A 19,403-nucleotide genomic window follows, 5' to 3' on the forward strand; every position below is an offset into this window, starting at 1 on the left:
CCACAGATGACAGGTCTGCTACCTGCTTATTGAGGGAAATGGTAAAATTCCTTCTTTGGAAGTTTCTAAAAACAGTTTTTCACCTACTAGGGTGGTTTAATGCTGGTCCTTTTCGAAATCAGGTGAATTGACTAGATAACCTTTCAAACTTTCACCTCTCATATTTATATAGATACGACAATAACATAAATTTCATTTTTAAAAATGTAAAGGAATGTCTGCTAAAACAATACCAAGAATTTCATTCCAGATAGGCGTGTAAATAACGAAAGCTGACATACTGTGTAGAATACCCTAAAGCGTTTAGAATAGAGGATGTCTGAAATTTCTGGGAAGGCATTTTGTGCAATGGAGAAATTTCGTGGTTAGAAATAAGTTTATTCAAATGTACATAATTATAACTATCATCGAATAGTATAAAATATATTCAAAAAATTAATTAGAGCAGGTGGTTTAAAGACAATCATAAAATATCATAAGAGCATGGTGGCAGTAATAAGATAATGGGAGAAAACTGAACTCTCATACAAGCTTTGTACAGCCTCAAGTATCCATAACTTTCACATAATAATAACAGCAAGCAGCCTTTGAGTATTTCCTGCGTATCACCCTGATGCAAAAATTTCCCGAGTTATCTCATTTAATCCTCACCCACCCTATAAAGTTATATGTCAATTCCTTTGTACCAGGGAGAAAACTGAAGCTTAGAGAGGTAGGTTACTTGTCCAAACTTACACAGCTAGTAAGCAATTGATCTGGGCTTAAAGTTAAAGCTCACACTGTCGGAATCCAGAACCCATGCTCTCCATCACTGTGCCATGCTTACTCCAGAGGACAAGACTTGCTCCTTGCTATCAAGAATCAAGTAGATTTTTAAGATGTTAATATGAAGGCAAATGGCGACGGAGGAAGAGAAGCAAAACCTTTGATGATAGTCACACTAAATCATCCCTGAATCGTTTGACCTCACTTGGGTCCTTTGGGGGTTTGCTCCCACTCTTGGGGATTAGTGGACCACATTACTTGCAGTTGATTTCTCCAGTCCCCTCTGGGCTCTCCCACCTATCATGGGGGAGGGGGTCCGCCAGTCTAGACAAGTGGATTTTAAAGTTATCACTACACATTCCAACTGTTTTGTTATACATGTACATGACCATTTCAGAAATTCCTAGAATAGTCTGGTATGCTAAGTGTCAATCATGATTTTCAGCTCTTAGAAACTCACTGTGCATTATTTTGGTCTCAAGGAAGACTTCAAAAATGTAGTGACTCCTGCTTACATTTTCTCTCAAACTCCCAGAGACTATAAAACCAAAGAAAGCATTTTAAGGTACACTTAAAATATTTCACTGTCTTCAGCTTTCTCTGCTCTTGACTGATGAGAACTATCCTACAGGCCATCGTGCCAGGGTATAAGAATAGAAAGAAACAAAAATCAGTAATATACTACAGGTACCTTATAAATACTGCCTGACTGCCTGGCCTTTGCCATCCATATCTAACATTCTCGGAGTTTTCAAGCATGATTCACAAACGAGGCCGAGGGCATCACAAAAGAATTACTGAAAATATAAGCACACAAGTGACTTTTAATATTAAAATAGTTCATGAAAAATTATGTAAAATTATTGTATAGGATAAATGTCATTAGTCTCTGCTTTAAAAGCTTTCAACAACAAGTCTGCTGCTAGTCCTGGGGACAGGGCCCCACTGAGAACCTTTCCTTCCAGTAGAGGAATCTGTCCCCGGACTGTGGGATGGGTCCTGAAATGTTCTAGCACACTTTCCTGAATGAGATTCCACATCCAGACTTTCTGCTGCTTCTGTCGTCTGGCAGTCAGCTCCCCACTGGCAAGCATTAAGTCCCGAAATTCCTTCATTTTATCCCACATTTCAGAGATCCCCTCTCCACTTCTGGAAGAAATACGAACTACCTATTGAAAATGGAAAAACCAGAACCATTTTACTTAAAATGATAGAACACATTTTCATGTGGACTCTGGCATTTGCCAATTAATTCTTACAGTCTAAGGAAACAGCCAACTGGCAAAAATGAGATATTTTATTGCTGTGTCAAAGTTAATATACTGAGATAACTTACTAGGATTCCTAAGTGCATAGCAGAAATAAATTGCTAATTCAAGGTCAAGGTTTTCAGCCCAGAGATTTATTTAGATTTAAGATTATCCAGATGGTCTTCAGAGGCCTCATGGAGGAACTGTGAGAGGGTCACAAGGATGAGAAGGGCAATGCTAGGTAGGTTTCTCTGAGGCCTGAGTGCCAGAAAATGAAACTAAGTTGAGCAAATAGTCCCACTCCCTCTGTCACAGTTGTGATTCGTCAAGTGCTAAAAGCTGACCATCCGCCACCTGCATGTACAAGATGGCTCCAGACCCAGCACACGCCAGGACTGAGGAGACTGGGAGCGAAGGTAAGCTGTCATCACTACTCTGGTTATGGTGATTACAGCTCGCTCTTTAATAACAGTGTCCTCTTGCAGAAAAAGCTGCCAACATCAATATTATTGCATCACTTATTACAGGATTTTTCTTTTTCTTCTTTTCTCTATTGAAAGCAGCACCCAATAAGCATAATGGGAAGTTAGCACATCGAGAGCATTTTCTTACTCAAACTCTAATAGAGATGTTCAAATCATTAACTGCTCCATAATCTTAAGGACGGTTCCTTTCAGAATGGATTTCTTATCACTTGCAAATGGCTCAAGTCAAGCATTAAGCAATCTAATCTATCACCTCACATCTAGTTTTTGACATCTAGAGGCTAAAGGATTAAATTTAAAATCATGACTACATACTCTGGCTTTGTCAAAATTTTTAAAATTGTAATCTCACATACAAGCAAAGATTGATTATATGTCTAACTTAAGGCTTCCATCCTCTCTCCCAATGCACAGTCCTTCAGGGTGAAAAATGCAGAATGGAATGCAAACGCACCTTTGGTTTCCAGACTTTTGAACGCCTGCGGAGTAATTTCAGTGCGCTGACATACTCTGCTTGTATTCTCCGAGCTGGCACAATCAAGTCTCCATCAGATTTAGTTATAGCTACCAGATCGGCCATTTCAATTATACCTCTTTTGATACCCTAAAGAGAAAAAGAGAAGAAAGCGATTTATCAGAAACATTTAATTACGGCACAAAATGAGACATCGGTCAATGCAAAAATTTTGAAAGTCATATACTTCATTAACTAATGTTTTCTCTGCATCCTCCCAAGTCCTGGGTACCGGGAATCACAATTACTCGACAGAAATTTCTCTTGGGATTATGGAAGTCATCTGTAACATCTCTTCTAAATTTAGAGACTAACATGCTGAAAGACATTCAGAATTACAGCAAATACAGTACCAAGGCACAACATGATTGAGTGGCAGGAGATGCTTCATATTATCTCCTGATGGATTCTGCTTCTCATGAGCTAACACTGAAGGATGCAAAACCATCCATCACTAAGGTGCTTAAACAGAAAACACATCCACCACTAACATCTGCACTTCAAAAAACAATCTCTTTGTTTTCCAATCTGCATTGAGGTTTTCCTTAAAACCTGCATCAGGTTTTACCTGATGGCTAAAATTGCCTCAATCTCTTGATTTAAATTATATTTCATAAAAACACTAGAAATCCTAAGGCCAAAGCTTATTTGGAAAAATGCAGATTTTTTTTCACCTAAATTAAAATTTCTTTTCAAATATTTTTAAAAACAACTTTCAATGATTAAATTCTAATAGCTAATGTTTCTGAACTGCAGCATCCAGAGCCTGCAGTCACCATTCTTTTTAGAATTATACAACTGAAAGGGAGGTATTGTATGATCTTTGTCCAAGGTTCCTGGGGCATAATCTCTAAGTCTTTGGAATTTCCGGAGTGATAGGAGTGTCTCTGTGATTCACCATGGGTGCCTGCGACCACACCTGAGTTTATGCAGTGAGACCACTCAGAAAGGGGGCCAACCACACCAGAAAGACCAACCAAGTGATCGGAAGGTTGGGCCCTTGAGCTGTGTGAGATGGGCCTGACTTCTGGGGACGGGTGGGGACTGGGGCCTGAGTTCAATCATGTGGCCAAAGATTCAGCCAATCACGCCTAAATTTAAAAAACCCCACAAGAACTCTGAACACTGAAGTGCGGGTGAACACCCTGGTTAGTGATACATGTCAACGTGCCAGGAGGGAAATGTATCCCCAAGACAGAGAAACTTCAAGCTCAGGACCCTTCCAGAACTCTTTCTATGTGTCTCTCTTCAATTAACTGGTCCTTTTATCGTCTATAATAAAACTGTAATTGTACTACAGTGCTTGCCAGAGTTCTGTGAGTCATTCCAGTGAACTATCAAACCCGGGGGGTAGTGGGAATCACATCTGTAGCCAGCTGGTCTGAGCTGTGGGTAGCTTGGGAACCCCTGAGCAGCTGCTGGCGTCTGGAGGGCGGTCCTGTGGAGGACAGTGCCCTTGACCTGGGAAGGCTGTTAACTCCAGGTTGTTGATGCCAGAACTGCACAGCAGGAGGAAAGTAAGAACCTATTTTACAATATATAAACTACAATAGTGGGTCACAGTCAAAAACGTGGTATCTTATGAGGGACTTTTGAGCCAACGACACTACAAACACCCATGCAACAGTGGTGTCTTTTGGCTGGAGCCGTTCCTCCCAAGTCACAGGTGGGAAAATCTCAGTTGTATGATTAACTCAAGGCCATAAAATTCTATTACTGTAAGTTGGGAAAAATATAGAGAATCTGCCTTTGACTCAAGTATTTTAGCCAATGTGAATGATGTCTCTGTCCCCACACTAATATTAAATTAATTTACAAAAACATAACACTGGAAACTTGCACTTTCAGAGGTGTATATTTTGTGTTTTGAGGGGGTGAGGGGAGTCAAAACAATTACCTGCAATTCATCTCCTCCTGCGGGTGGCAGCAGTAAAACAAACATGTCAACCATATCAGCAACAGCAAACTCCGACTGACCCACACCTGAAATTTCAAATCACAACTATATACTAAAACAGTCACGGCAATCTGACTTTCTCAACTACACTGACCACCGTTTCCAATCCACTTCTCTCACTCATTCAATCACATGCTCAAATCGGATCCCGCTTCAAACACCCCACCTCTGAAGCATTTATTAAACGCAACTGTCTTATCTCATAGGCAAACCTGTTAAGCGTCCTGCCTCTCCCCCGCCCTTCCTCCTGTTAGTCTTGGTCTCTGAGTGGAGAATCTCGAGGCCTCCATTCTCTCCCGACCCTGGCAACTCCTTCTCGGCTGCCCTCCCATCGGAGAGCAGCTTGGGCACAGGGATTCTGATGTCAGACTGTGCCAGTCTACACCTTCAGCTTTCTTGCCTTCTCGTCCTTCTACATCAGCCCTGCAAAGCCTCATCCACGGATCAATCCAACTATCTGTGTTCCATCCTCCATACACATGTGTGGGTATAAGGTGCCACTAGAAAGTCATGGGCTCCAGCGTCCACTGCCCGTTCCTCACACCCGGTCAAAGCAATGCCCCTAAATGCCCTCAGTCAGCCCCCCCCATTTCTCAAAGCAGCTACTGCAAACACTCACTGTCCCATAATCTCCCCAATGCCGTGGTCACACGGACCTACATCACAGTGAAATAAAGGCAGAAACTGCCTCTACTTCTCCTCATCCTCCACGAAGAAGCAGGTATGAATACAAACTGCCTTACTGCCCTCTCTCCAGTCCCGGTGTTAGAATTACTGGCTGAAGATCACCCCTTCCTCTGGGACCCCCCTCTGCTTGTTCTCTAATCTGGCCTTAGCCTATAGGCTCTTGTCCCTCAGCACATCACATGAACTGCACTCTCGTCTTTCTCACCCAAAAAACAAACAAAACAAGAAAAAAATTAGACTAAAATTCACAACCTCCTTCAATTATCACCAGATTTCCCACTCTCACTTTATAGTGAAGTTTCTACAAAAAAAAGCAATATATAGTCTTCATTTGACTACTTCATATTAATCTCAACCCACTTAAATGTGACGTCCACATCCCCAACTCCACTCAAACTCCTCTCAAAACTCTCTCCTTCCTCGGTGTGGCAGAGACTTCTAGGTGCCTGTTCAATATTTACTCTGCCATTTCCTCACCCCAATATTATTAGGAGCATCAAGGTACCAGGTGAAAGACCGCATTCGCCAGACCCCGTCTCAGCTAGAGAAGATTAATGAGTGAAATTACGTGGGGTTCCAGGAAAGCTTTCTCTTGAAACAGGGCTAACCCAGCCCGGAGGTACGCCTCTCCTGCCTGCCCCTTCTCCCCTCCTTCCTCCCTTCTCCTGGAACACGGATGTGGCAGAGCTTCATCTGCCGCCTCTTACCCATAAGCAATCCTGAGGATGGAAACGAAGTGCTACAAGGCAGAGCAGAGACAGAAGCCTGGGCTGCTGAGGTCCTGGAGGAAACACCGCGCGCGCGCCCACTCGGACCGCCTGCCTCCAGGCTTCTTTTATATACAAAAATACAAACCTCTTTCTCATTTGAGTCACAGTTATTTTGAGTCTATGAGACAAGCAGGCAAATGCAACTTCTCAGTGATACACTTGGTTTTTCATGGTCCTCTTCTCCCTTGATTCTATTACCACTCGGGTGACTTGTCCTCCGTCCACCCTTAGATAGTGGAGCTTCTAGTCTGCAGCCCCGTCTCTCTTCAATCCGCTTTCACACTCTCTGCTCTAAGTATCCCAAGAAAACGGCAGCTCTAAATGGGCCAAGTTCTCACTGCTGTGTCTCTGCAAGTGCCCTTTCGCTCATACCTTATGTAACTCCAAGTCTTCCTTCAAAACTGAGTTCGACTGGCACCTGCTCCTGGAATCTTCCCTGATCCCCCAAATGTGAGTCGGGCTGTGTCACAAACATTTATCACACAGTAACATACAGACTGTCTCTCCACAAAAATGCAAATTTCCTGGGGTTTCCATTTCAGTATTTTCATCACGTGTAATTGTGTGCCAGGGACATAAGATAACATAGAACGTGGCCCTATAGTTCAGAGGCAGCCGGCTACGTTAACTTCTTAGCAAACACTGCCGACACGTGAGACGCGCTTCAACAACGGGCGCTGTGTCACAGTGCTGTTCCATGGGTCATCCTGGTGCTGGAAGTCCTCTCCAGCCCTTATCACAACACCTCATATAAGTTATCCGGACACCTGGTTTTCTTTTCTTTAAGGGTAGGGTTATAGCCTATACACTCGTATCTCCTATAGAATCCGCACTATCTTATATTTAATTCCACCTTTAGTAAATATATGCTGAATGAACAAAATGAAATTAGTTGTCACTCATCTTTATATAGTTCACTAGAATAGTATTTGGTTATGAAGTAGAAAATCACACTCACCTACAGTTTCAATAAGAATAATGTCGTATCCCCCTCCTTCACACAACAGAATAGCTTCATTTGTGGTCCTTGTCACACCTCCTAAGGTACCTCTAGTAGGAGATGGCCTGATGTATGCATTCATATCTCTTGATAACTCAGTCATTCGGGTTTTATCACCCAACAGTGATCCTAAAACACACAATTGCATTTTGTAATTCTGAAATGACTGTAAGAGCCAATTATCAATCAGCCTATTCCCAGGGGAAGTGCTTTATGATACTTTTCCCAAAAATCTCAAATTGTATTTCATATTATTGAGCTTTTCTCCCACACACTGTATACAATGATGTCAAATTAATCTTTTTAACATTTCAAGACCTTAAAACCTATAATGGTTTCCCACTAACTAGAGGTCCATATCTAGATGCTTCAGCCTAGCATCGAAGGCTCTTGGAATGCAACCCTACTTTGCCTGTCTAGTTTCAACTTCAAATGGTCCCCAATCTTCCACTGTAGCCAGGGCAGTTTCTTTACTGTTATTTTAACATGGTTTATGGTTCTCAACTGGGGATGATTTTGTCCCCAGAGGAAATTTGGCAACATCTAGAGATATTTTTACTTGTCACAGCTGGGGGACAGGGTGCCAAGTGGCATTTGGTGGGTACGGGCCAAGGATACTAAGCATCCTTCAACATGCAGGACAGCTGCCCACAAAGAAAGTCACTGGCACCAAGACTGAGAAGCCCTGCTTTAACTAAGTGCCTTGCTTATAGGATCATCTCTCACATATTTTGTACACTGAATGCTTGTTCACAATAGGCAATTAATTTAATTCCTATGCAACAGAACGGGTGATGTTTCACGGTTTACTGCAGCATTTAGGCAAACACCAATACTTGCAACTTCTAGAAGGCTGAAAGCCCTGGAACTATTGAAATTAACTTCTTTCCTTTAGCCATATATCAACCATATATTAGCCATATATTTGAAAGTACCATGCTGTTCTAACCTGATTTTAAATTTCACTCTGCCTAAAGCTAACTTTTCCACATAAAGTTGATACTAAGTATTGAGAAATTCCTTAAAGATATGCTCTTTTCCCTTATGATTCCAGTTTAGGAATCCCATAGGTTCTAATTGTAAAGTGCAGACCTACCACGTCTAACAATGTTATTTACTGCACATAAAACTTTTTCTAAAGCAATTTTCTGCATGAAATCATCTCTGTGTTAAGTCAACAATCTGCCAAAGCTATACTTTAAATTATTATCCTATATATCCTAACACACTGAACTAAATATTATGAAATTACTCTCCTATATAATTGTCTTTGCCAGTGAATCCTAAACTGTTGGGTGCAGACCCTTAGGGTGTTCTCAAAGCTACTGCAGGAGGTCTCTGACTGCAAAGCACAAGAGGACTATGGGCCAATAATTAATGCTTCTCAAACTTTAATGTATGTATGTACTGTTGCAATAAAGTAGAAATCTACACTTAGAGTGGCTTATCTATCCTTGTGTATTTTTTTCTTTGAAGTCTACATATATTTTTACCCAGGAAAGGGACCCTCATTTTTGGTTTGAGAAAGGTCAGGAACTACAAAGCTATGCAACTTTAACACACGGGCCCTCTCAGAGCTGTCTGTCTAACTGAACATGTAATATAAACAGGGGACAAGCTAGAAAGGGCAGTAAGAGGTTTTTTTAAGGCTTAAAAGATGTTACAACAATAAGAGGAAAATAATGAACGAGTAAGGGCTCGTTTTCTGAATTGTGCAGGGGCTGATGCAGCCGAGAAAAACTACGGGAGGGGAGAGTGGCCTGACCTCAGGTGTGATCGAGGAAGGGCTGAAATTTGTTTATGATTATCTTCGACTTCTGGCAGTGTCCTCCAAGTTCTCTAAGTTTCCAGGCTACTCCTGGGCTAATGTTGTCTGTAGATCCCAATGCCCCAAACTAGCTCCCTCGGCCTCCATTTCGGCCCCTAGAACAGCCTTCCTTCAGTGTGACCAAACTCAGCTAGACGTTGGAAGTCACCTGACTATGCAAATTCCTGCTAAGTTATAATAGAGAGCTCTGCAAGCCCCAACTCTACAATTTAAAAAGAATCAGCAATACTCACCACCACTAGTACAAGAAGAAGGGTCCACGGCTAGCACAGATAATTTGTGCCCTCTCTCAGTAAGCATTTTTCCAAAATATTCTATAAAGGTTGATTTTCCAGCACCAGGAGGCCCAGACAATCCTACAGTGAAAAGAGATCTTCTAATTTACTGAACTAAATGAAACCTGCACTACGATGAGTTTTATTAAAATATTAGACTATCTTCTCTTTTTCCTAATTTATTAAAAGCATCAGTGATGTATTTTAACATTTCCTAAAGGAGTAAATGAAAATCCATTTATGTATCTATTCCTGAGTAATAGGGATATAGGAAAGAAAGAATTCTGAGTTCAGTATGTTCACCAAATTCACTTTCAAAAATTACAAAATGAGATTTGCCTTTCTATTCTAACACAGACCTTCCGGGGCAGACCTCACTGCCTAAGTTGTTTGGAGAGTTAGTTGAGCACGGCAGGGAAGAACACACACTCTGGAGCCGGTCAGTCATGTCTATTTCTAGTTCTGCCTCTTAAGAGCTGTGTAATCTTAGGTAAGTTACTTAACCATTCTGTACCTGAGTGTACTCTGCAAAATGGATATAACAGCACCTATCTCTTCACGCTGTTTTAAGCATTAGATGAGTTAACATTAGCAATATGTTTAGAATAGCTCATGGCATAAAGAGATATATAAGTGTATGTTCAATAAAGTATATAAAACATAAGCATTTATTTGTAACTATATTCAAAAGTGTATATGACATATAGTGTGCTTGGTTCCTTACCACAGTTTTCAGGGCAGGTCTCTGTCTTAACCATCTTTATGGGTGTTCAATAAATATTTGTTGCTTTTATTTATAATGGCGATAAAAGAACTACAATAAAGACAAAGGTTTACTGGGACTCATAAGATGGAAGAACCAGAATAACATTGCAAAATTGTGAGTTACTAGTTGTGTGTGTTGCTGGCTAATTCCACATTTTCTGGGGCATTTTCTCTTCAAAGACCCTCTAAAGCCTAAAAGGTAAACATTTTGTCATAACTAAAATTTCTCTTTGGGAGTTTGCTATTTTATCTGTCTACAAGACATAAAGATTATTAACACCCAATACAGTACTCTCAAAATGAGGGTTCCCTCAGTAAGGGCAGAAAAAGATGTATGAAAAATAACAGCTGGTAAACTCTTTTTGAAATTATCTTTAAAGCATTTAAGCCCATTACCCTAAAATCTAAGCAGTTTTAGTCTCTATATAGCCAATAAACTGAGAGATAAAAGTCTAATGTAATGCCGGTCAATTTTTAAGTATATCTACTCATTCCTCACAAAATTTCTGTACTTTGCCCACCATTTCAAGTTGTTTTTAGTGAAAGGGTTGGTTGGAATCACCTAATTTGCCGTCATGAAAAGCTCTCATGCCATCCAAAACTGACTTAATTCCTTGTGGTGAAACATATCTAAATTATTCTAATGCAAAATTTCAAAAACATACCAAGCTAATTTACAATTACAGACAAGACAATTGTTCAAGAAATTAAGCAAGCATCTAACAATTTTAGACAGAAAATGGATAAGGTCTTTCCTTTAAAATACATTTTGGTATTAAGATGGCTGCGCTCGGAGCCAAACCACTCCCACAAACTCAGTAAAAAGTATCTGAAGGAAACGAGACTGATGAAACACCCAGGAAACAGATGCCAGAAATGTATGAAGGATAATTATAGTTGAAATAGAGGGAATTCACAGTCGACTAGTAAGTAGGACTACAGAGAGAAAAGGAGTAACCTGGTTAACGGTTCTTCGCATTCATATTCTATCCCGGGGGCCATAGCAAGATTCTTGCCAACAGAAATCTTCTATTATTCTCTTAAAATACAGAGCCTCGGTTCAAATGGTTATAGCATTTCCCCACCCCGCATCAACATAGCAAGACTAACATTTGCAAACAAAGGCATTTAAAATTAGTCTCAAAATTCTGAAAAGAAAAAAAAAATCCCCATTAGAATGTAAACTATTTAGACTTGAGAGAATTTAGAAAAAAAGATAGCGGACCAAAATTTTAAAAAAAGGAAAAGACTGACCCACTCGAAATGCTCGTGGCTGCCCTTTATTTAACTGTTCTTGCTCTCTGTGGTAGACTAAGACTTTCTGCAGAAGCACCTGGGCTAACTCTTTTTTCCTACTGTGAGTTGATTCTATAAGAGTGATGGCCTCTGCTAAGCGGGCCCTTTGCCCTTGGATTAAACCAATATAAAGTTTATCCACAAATCTTTGTTCTTTATCAGAAAGTCCTTCGGTATGTTCCTTTAAGGTTGTCTGTACACATAATTTTCTCTTTAAACCATCTGACAGCAGCATCCACTTTGTACAACGGAGTCTAAGAGAATCAAATGACCAAGCACAAGGGCTTCCTGATCTGAGATGAGTACTTGAGTGAAAGATGAAGTGGTAACTTCGGAAAGGTGTTCTCAAAAGGCCTTTTAGGAAATGATGGTGAGGATGTGGTACCAGCAGAGGAATATTCATTTTGTCTGTAGTTGATGTCTTTTGGCTCCGTGTGATTTACGACTCCCTAAAAGAAAGAAAAACATATTTTTGCCAGTTCACTATGCAACTAAGATACTGAAGTAGTACAACTACAAGCTTTAGTGTTTTCTCTATTTTCTAAAACACACAGCATCAGGATTCTTGGTAGTACAAATGGGTGAAAGTTTCTTACTAAGACCGCCCCCCGCTTGCCTATAATCAATATTCATAGTAACCTAAATCATGGAACTATTGCTCTACTGTGAAGTGCAATACACATTTCAAAGTTTCTTCTACACATAAAACAAATACACACACACAAAACCCCATTAGGGTAGAAATTTTACGTCATGCTTATTTTCTTCTGTCTATAGACCTTATGTTCATCTTAACAATCTTCTCAGATCAAACATACCCTATTCTGAAGCTCATTCAAAAGGTTAACGAAAAATCCCTCTGATGTTAGTTAGCCTTTTATTCATTCCCTACACAAGAAATGTGATTAGTAGTGCAGGCACTTAAAGCATAAGTTTAGATACAATATATATCCAATAGACTCGCCCTAGAACACTTACACATGTAAAGAATGGTCTAACATAAGCACACAAACAAAAACAAGCAGTCATGTGAAACAAATTGTGAGGACTGCATAGGAAAGAGACCAGTGCACCTCACAGTATGGTTAGAACCGCCTGCATGCTTATTAAAAATGCCTGTTCTTGGCCCCATGAGTCAGAATCTCTGCAGGTAAGCGCACTAAAGTTTGAACCACTGTGGAATGAGATGAGGATCTTTTGCTTAGATTTACTGATATTCTCCACTTTGAACTGTGTTAGACAATGAAAACTAACTCAGTACGCTGAGAGTCAGGAAAGCACAGAGGTTATACGCCACGGTCACTCGGAGTCTCTGCTGCTTAAGCTATAACGGCCTTGGGCAGGTTACTAAACCACTGTGTTGAGAGAACAGGTAAGAGAACAGGATGGCTGTGAGAACGGAAGGAGTCCATTCACGTAAAAAGCTTGGAACAGTGCCTAGCAGAGTAAGAGCTCAACAAACATTAGCCTTTATTATACCAACTTATAAAACTTTAGTAAAAATTAGGTCATAAACCTAGCTTCCAGGGACAAACGAAAATTTACAAATGGTACACAGATAGCCCACCAAGTTTGGGTTTATGATTATTTGAAATTTTTGGTACCTCATAGCATAATGAAATAAATTACTTTATTGTTCCAAAGTACCTCTTTAAATTGCATTTCAAGGCCAATCAGCACGAAATTAATTTTAGCAAAATAAGTTTCTATTAGGAAAAAGAAATATTTTAGGACTTTTTTTTTAATTAGAATGAAAACTGCTCATTTTTCTGTTTTGGGTGGGAAGGGAAAGTTATGACTTCTAGTTTGTACAAAATTAGTCTTCTTTTAAAAGGATGTGTAAAAACATGTAAAATGTTTCTAAAAAACAATTTAAAAACATCCACTACCGCTCTTCACACAAACACACAGAATGACGTTTAAAACAAACAAAATACAGATTGCTATGGTTAAAAAAAAAACTCTCTTTAAGATAAAGTTTATAATTTTTATAATTTTGATGAGAAATAGCTAATAACTATGCATGATTTAGTTTTTTACCTTTGCCATCATTTGTAGCTTGCTTTCTTCTGTATTTAGATTTCTTCATGAGACTCAAACTTGATGAGTCCTTATTTTACCAGGTATTGTGACCATCAGCATTACAGTCAATGTACATGTCTATCTTATTCTCTAAATTATGCATAAAATTAGCAATATATACTCAGAAACCTAGTAAAAGAATTATGTGCAAGGTGGAAAAAGTGATCATCATGTTTTAGCTACACTTCTATGCACAGAGATTCTATCAGAATCATTGTATGTTCGAAAGCACTCTGAAATAATGTGATGTACGTGGGCTAGGAGATCCCAATTATGTATTAGGTGACCGAACAGATCAAGTTTCTAAAAATTTTTAATGTTTTCTTCCTCCACAGAGAATAATTCACACCTGATAACTAAGTGCATAACATATCTAAAGCGATTAATTTAACCAATCAACCAGATTTTAAAGGAGTCTATAAATATTTTAAAAGGCAATATAACTCAGCCTTGTATGAACAACTTTCTACCCTTATGTCACAGACACAACAGACTAAGTCTACTGGAGTGACAAAATCATAGAGATAGGAGGACTTTCCACCTACTCTTGTAACTAAGCATCCTTTCCTGCTTTCTTACGGGAAGAAATCAAAGAACTTGCCCCCAAATCAAATCAAACTGTTTCAATGAATTTTTATGATCCCTGGAAGTATAGTTTCATTCTATGATGTTAAGATGAGCACAACCAAAATATAAGAGAAATTATGCAGCATTTACAATATTTAGTAAGATATCCCAAAGCACTGCCATTCCTAATAAACCAGAACATCAATGTATTAATATACAATGGAAAACGCTGAGTGAGCAAAAATACTGAAATGAGTTAAGTGCATTCCCTACCCTGCAAGGTTTTCGTGGGCAGCATTTTAAGATTCACAGCTGTTTTCCTCCAAATTATCTTTTACATCGATTCCCTCTTCTCCAACCTCATTCCCACAGTTCTCTACTATAATGGCTTTCAAGCTCTGACTGCAGCCCATAGGAAGACATGCATCAGCCAACACACAAGCACAGAACTGAAACAAGTTTTCCCAAATATTACTTACCCCTGTTACATATCATAGTCTAATATTGTATTTTTTCCTATTTTATTTTATTTAGATTGCAACCTACCAATGGGCACAATCTTAATGAAAAACCCCAATCTATGACAGCCATCTCTATGACCATTAACTAATCTTCCATACTAGCACTTATCTTTATAAAATGTAAATCTGAATATATTACTCCTCTGCTTAAAATATTTTGAAAGTTCCCTCTGCCTTATCTGTAAAAAATGTTTTCCTGTGATTCAACCATTCACTCATTAATTATTTATTGAGAACCTACTCTATGCTAGTCACTGTCTAGGCCTTGGAATACATTGGCATATGGGTCCAACATGGCTCCTAAAATCATGAAGTTCACAATCCAGCCAAGACAGTCATTACATAAATATTTCACACTCTTGAGTGCTCTCCAATTTAATTCATTCCCGTCCTCCACTCTGACCACACTGCTGTAACTATTCTCATCTGCACACAAGTCCTAGAAAATACCATACTCACATACTTCCTGGCCATTGTCCCGTGATGTTCTTTCCGATTGGAATGCCCTCTCCTTTAATCATTTTACAAATTCCTCAACCTTCAAGAATCAACTCTAGTGTCTCCTCCCCTATAAACAGTTCCCCAGCCTCTTTTCCACACCCCTTCAGTTGTCACTACCATTTCTTATCATCGTGTCACATCTATTATAGTAATGATCAGTTTTATGATTTTTTTAAGATGTCAGTCTAGACTCTGAGTTATCTTTGTAACCACAGCATAGTTTATTGTTCACAGAATGAATTAATGTATGCTATAATTTTGTATGGGTCAATAATTCCATTATGCTGATTATTCAGTTAATCAATGTTTGTAAACATATTTTTCTACTTTTACAGTAAATACATATTTAAAGACTTTCTTTTTAAAGTCTGATTTCAACATATGCATGTTTTCCTTCATTAAAAATTTGCTCAGCAGCAGCCAATCTGACTTGAGATATTTGTCTTGAAATTGATCCAATGAATATTTTTAATTTCAATAACTATTCTGGCAAGAAAAAGCTTACAGGATTTCCAAAATCGATACATTAGGTCAGTGTCCGCTGCATAGCACAGTTCGGTCAATACAGTTATACCACGTGTTTCCATTTCTCGATGCTAATCATTTGATTTGAAGATAAACTGTCAGATGCCATTAATCTGTTTAGCATTTCCCACCACCCCATAGAAGGCTCTACATTCTCCTTTTCAAATAATTTCAAGAAACTCTGGTAAAGCAGAATTTTTTAAATAAGCAACTTTTAAATAGGTCATTGTTATATAAGAGTAATACAGAAAACATACTGAATTAATGCAGGGAACTTTAAAGTTCTCTGACCACTTTACTTTTACTTTTTCCATTTAAGACTCAGATTTCTCAAATTTCTACTTTTAGGTCTACAATCTACTTGGGAAATCTCTATTTTTCTAAATTCTATCCCATTTAAGACTCAGATTTCCCAAATTTCTACTTTTAGGTCTACAATCTACTTGGGAAATCTCTATTTTTCTAAATTCTATCCCATTAAATGTTTCATTCATTTCCACTGCTACCACCCTAGTTCAAATCTGAACTAGTCTTTGAGAGTTCTGAGACTATCTATGGGACCTGGGAAATCTACTTCTCTCCATATGAAAATATTAAGACCAACACAAGTGTCATAGTGAGTATGAAATGATGTGCATGGCATCAAGAAGGTGCTAATTAACTGTAATAGGGAATCTTTTTTTTCTCCCACTCTCTCTCCCCATTCCCAGGCTCCATCTTGGATTTCTCAGCAAAGCTCATATTGAACTGTGAATGTGATCGATCTCCTTACTATCCACCTCAAATTCCTCCAACAGTTCTCCACACCCCAGGACCAGCAACAACAGCATCAAGTGTGGTCTCCAGACCAGCAACAACAGCATCAACTGAGAACCCACGAAAGGGAAATACTCAGGGTCCACTCCAGAGCTTCTGAATCAGAGACTCTGGAGGTAGGGGCCAGCAATCTCTTTTCATTAGGCTTCCAGATGATTCCAATGTATGTTCAAGTTTGAGAACCACTGACCTAGAATAAAATCCAGCTTGGCATATAGGGTTTCCCAAACTGGTTTTCTTTAATTTATTGCACTCACCTTCCCATGCCTCTTCTAAAGAGAGCTGACTCATTATCTCTGCTTACTTTCTCAACTCAGATTTTACTCACCTGTTATATCCTACCCCTTCTAAGACACTCCTCTCAACTGACTCAGCTTAAATCCCACTGTCTTCTTAAATCCTTACCTAACCATCAGTTCCCAAGAATTTTCCCTCTTTCAATTCCAATTATTTCTGAATACTCAGGTGATAATCTGCAGAAGTTATAAACTGCCTGTTCCTGGTCCACAGAGGGTGTGTGAGTGAAATGGTTGCCAATAACACTTAAAAAATGTTTTAAGTCACATAAAAATATTTTTCAGCCTGTGTTAGAGAAAATCAGATGTGTGTATGAGGGACCCACATTCCCACATGGCAACAATCAGCTGAGAGGCAAATGTTTCAAGCACTCACCAGCACTTTCTATGCCAAATATTTTCTTTAGACATCTTCAATGATCTCAAACCGTGATTTCCATTTCTTATAGTTCTGTAACTTTTTACATTTATTTTGCCTCTCCTAATAGAATACAGCCCTTAAAAGAACTGATCTGTTCCTGGTTTTTTTTCTTTAGTTCTCACTTCATTGAACACAAAACGATGTGATGTGCTCACTACATAAAAGAATATTCTGGACATCCTAGACAACTTCAAAATAATTTAGAATCTGCACAGGTCTTTGGGAAACTTTCAGTTTTCTACAAACTTGGAAAACTTATAGTAGTCTGTTTCTTATTTTGTTTTCTAAAGTATAAGTATTAGGGCATAACTCTTAAAGTTATAAGAAATACTATTTGCTTAGGTTGTCTTTCATTTTCTAGTGAGAAATACAAATTATTTGAATACAGTATGTTTGCTGGAAGAGACCTAGCCCATGCCTGGGCACAGTATCTGACAGATCTAGATACTGTTTAAACCTTGCTTTTATCTTCTGGACTTTATTCCATAAAAGATGAATTTTAATTTCACTTTTTGGCCGTAGCTACACTGCACTATCCATGCTATCGTTAACCATTCGCGGGGTTTGGCAGTGGCAACGAGCGAGCCTCCTTACTATGGCACAACAGTAAATTCACAAATCTGCCGAAAATGATGAAAATCGAAATACACTGTTCATAGAGCATTTCCTTAAGTAGAAAACAACCAACGAACCTTCCCTTTGAACCCATTTTGCTGACTCCTGCCTGTCCATACATCCCGCACGCCCAATATCATCCAATTTAGTAGTATTCTTTTCCTTCCCCCACCCCAAATCCTCCAGAGGGCGCCCCCGACGACGGGTGACCCCCAGCGGCCCGAGGCGGGAGCCCAGAGTCGGCTCCGGACGCCGCGCGCAACCTCCGCCCCACACTCACCGGCTCCAGGGCACGGAAGCGCGGCGCGGCACCGCCCCGCCCCTTCCGCCGGAAAGGCTCGCCCCGCCCTCGGTCTTCACGGCGCGCAGGCGCAGTGCCCCGCTGGGCGCGCAGGGCCGAAGGAGCGGCTGGGGGCCGAGCGGCGGCGCGGGGCGTGGCCAAGGTCCCTGCGGACGTGGCCGCGAGATTCCGGCGTCTGGCCGGAGGCGCGTGGTTGTAGCGGCCTGCGGGCCTGCGGGCCTGCGGCTGAGCGCCGGAAAGCTGGGAAGTGGAGTGGGCAGGGCAGTTTATGGCCTTTCGGGTAGCCTTTGCTTTCCTCCAGGTCCAGATTGGATCTTTCGCCTTCCAAGGTCGAGGGTGACGTGCATCCTCTCCCGGCCTTGGCGCTTTGCGGTGCCGGGGAGACGGAACCAGCGTCCAGTCCCGGGCCTCGCAGCCTGCGGCCCCCGCATACACAGACCTCCTTCCGATCCCAGGAAACTTAAAGTATGGGGTAGAGGGCGAGACGTGGGGACGTTTGACCAGGTGGTTAAATTAAGAAGACCCAGACGCTGCAAAGCAATTTCTGACCTGTGGAAGTAAATGCTCAATGTTCTGCCGAAATATATCAAGTTTTTAAATCATAGCATGGTTTTTAGTAGCTGGAGGTTTCGCAGTCTTTTCCGTTTAAAAGTTACCCACTCGTATAGATTAGTATTTCTTGATTTGAACCAAAAGCATGGACCGGCGCTCACTTCCTTCGGAAAATCACCTGGAGGTAAAGCCTCTCCCCTAGGTGAAAACGAACATGCCTACTATTTGCTATCTCATTGCGGGGCAAAATGGTAACTAGTTTTTTTAAAGCCTGTTAGATTATGTAATCAGTAGTAAAACCTGAGTTTTGCCTGAGTTTAAGGATTTTTAGGAAAAAAAATTTCCAAAATGTTTGCGGTAATGTAATGTCAGCATCAGTGGGCAATAGCAAGGATCGAGTTATGGCGAATAGGGAAAGTCATAAACGGGGGCGATATTGTAATTAGTATCTGGAGCCAAGACCCCAGTCCCCACATATGATTTCCATAGTTGCGTACATTGGTAAGGGGTTACGCCTTCCTCAACTACTAGATATGGGTTGATCCTTATTGAATATAGAACAATAAAAATTTCCTTTTTAGCGTCTTCATTATTATTTAGACTAAAAGACCACC

General features: G+C 40.1%; 1 protein-coding gene across 9 annotated transcripts; it reads right to left on the reverse strand.

The window, feature by feature from the left end:
• Nucleotides 1-357: 357 nt before the first annotated feature.
• Nucleotides 358-18,266, reverse strand: MMAA (metabolism of cobalamin associated A). Of its 9 annotated transcripts, none has more exons than XM_039876029.1 (7): nucleotides 15,222-15,347; nucleotides 11,551-12,041; nucleotides 9,490-9,612; nucleotides 7,387-7,557; nucleotides 4,912-4,997; nucleotides 2,955-3,104; nucleotides 358-1,934 (listed from the first exon to the last, which is right to left on the reverse strand). In XM_039876029.1, exons 2-7 carry the CDS (start codon nucleotides 11,993-11,995, stop codon nucleotides 1,626-1,628), a joined length of 1,284 nt encoding a protein of 427 aa, XP_039731963.1. In that variant the 5' UTR covers nucleotides 11,996-12,041; nucleotides 15,222-15,347; the 3' UTR covers nucleotides 358-1,625. The 9 variants fall into 9 exon arrangements, with proteins under 9 accessions (XP_039731963.1, XP_039731969.1, XP_039731970.1 ...); XM_039876035.1 differs by lacking the exon at nucleotides 15,222-15,347 and adding an exon at nucleotides 10,256-10,345 and having other exon boundaries at nucleotides 11,978-12,041; XM_039876036.1 differs by lacking the exon at nucleotides 15,222-15,347 and adding an exon at nucleotides 10,256-10,345 and having other exon boundaries at nucleotides 11,551-11,679.
• Between the last annotated feature and the right edge of the window lie 1,137 nt (nucleotides 18,267-19,403).

Source organism: Pteropus medius, unplaced genomic scaffold (genome assembly GCF_902729225.1).
Source record: "Pteropus medius unplaced genomic scaffold, Ma_sr-lr_union100, whole genome shotgun sequence".
In the NCBI taxonomy this organism is placed as follows: Eukaryota; Metazoa; Chordata; class Mammalia; order Chiroptera; family Pteropodidae; genus Pteropus; species Pteropus medius.

What these genes read in the sequence shown, in the direction of transcription:
- MMAA (XM_039876029.1), bottom strand. Translation starts at nt 11,995, where the DNA reads ATGAATATTCCTCTGCTGGTACCACATCCTCACCATCATTTCCTAAAA. An exon ending in TTCTTCTTGTACTAGTGGTG is followed by an intron (nt 7,558 to 9,489) that starts GTGAGTATTGCT and finishes TGTGTGTTTTAG; the next exon opens with GATCACTGTTGGGTGATAAA. An exon ending in CAAAAGTCTGGAAACCAAAG is followed by an intron (nt 1,935 to 2,954) that starts GTGCGTTTGCAT and finishes CATTTTCAATAG; the next exon opens with GTAGTTCGTATTTCTTCCAG.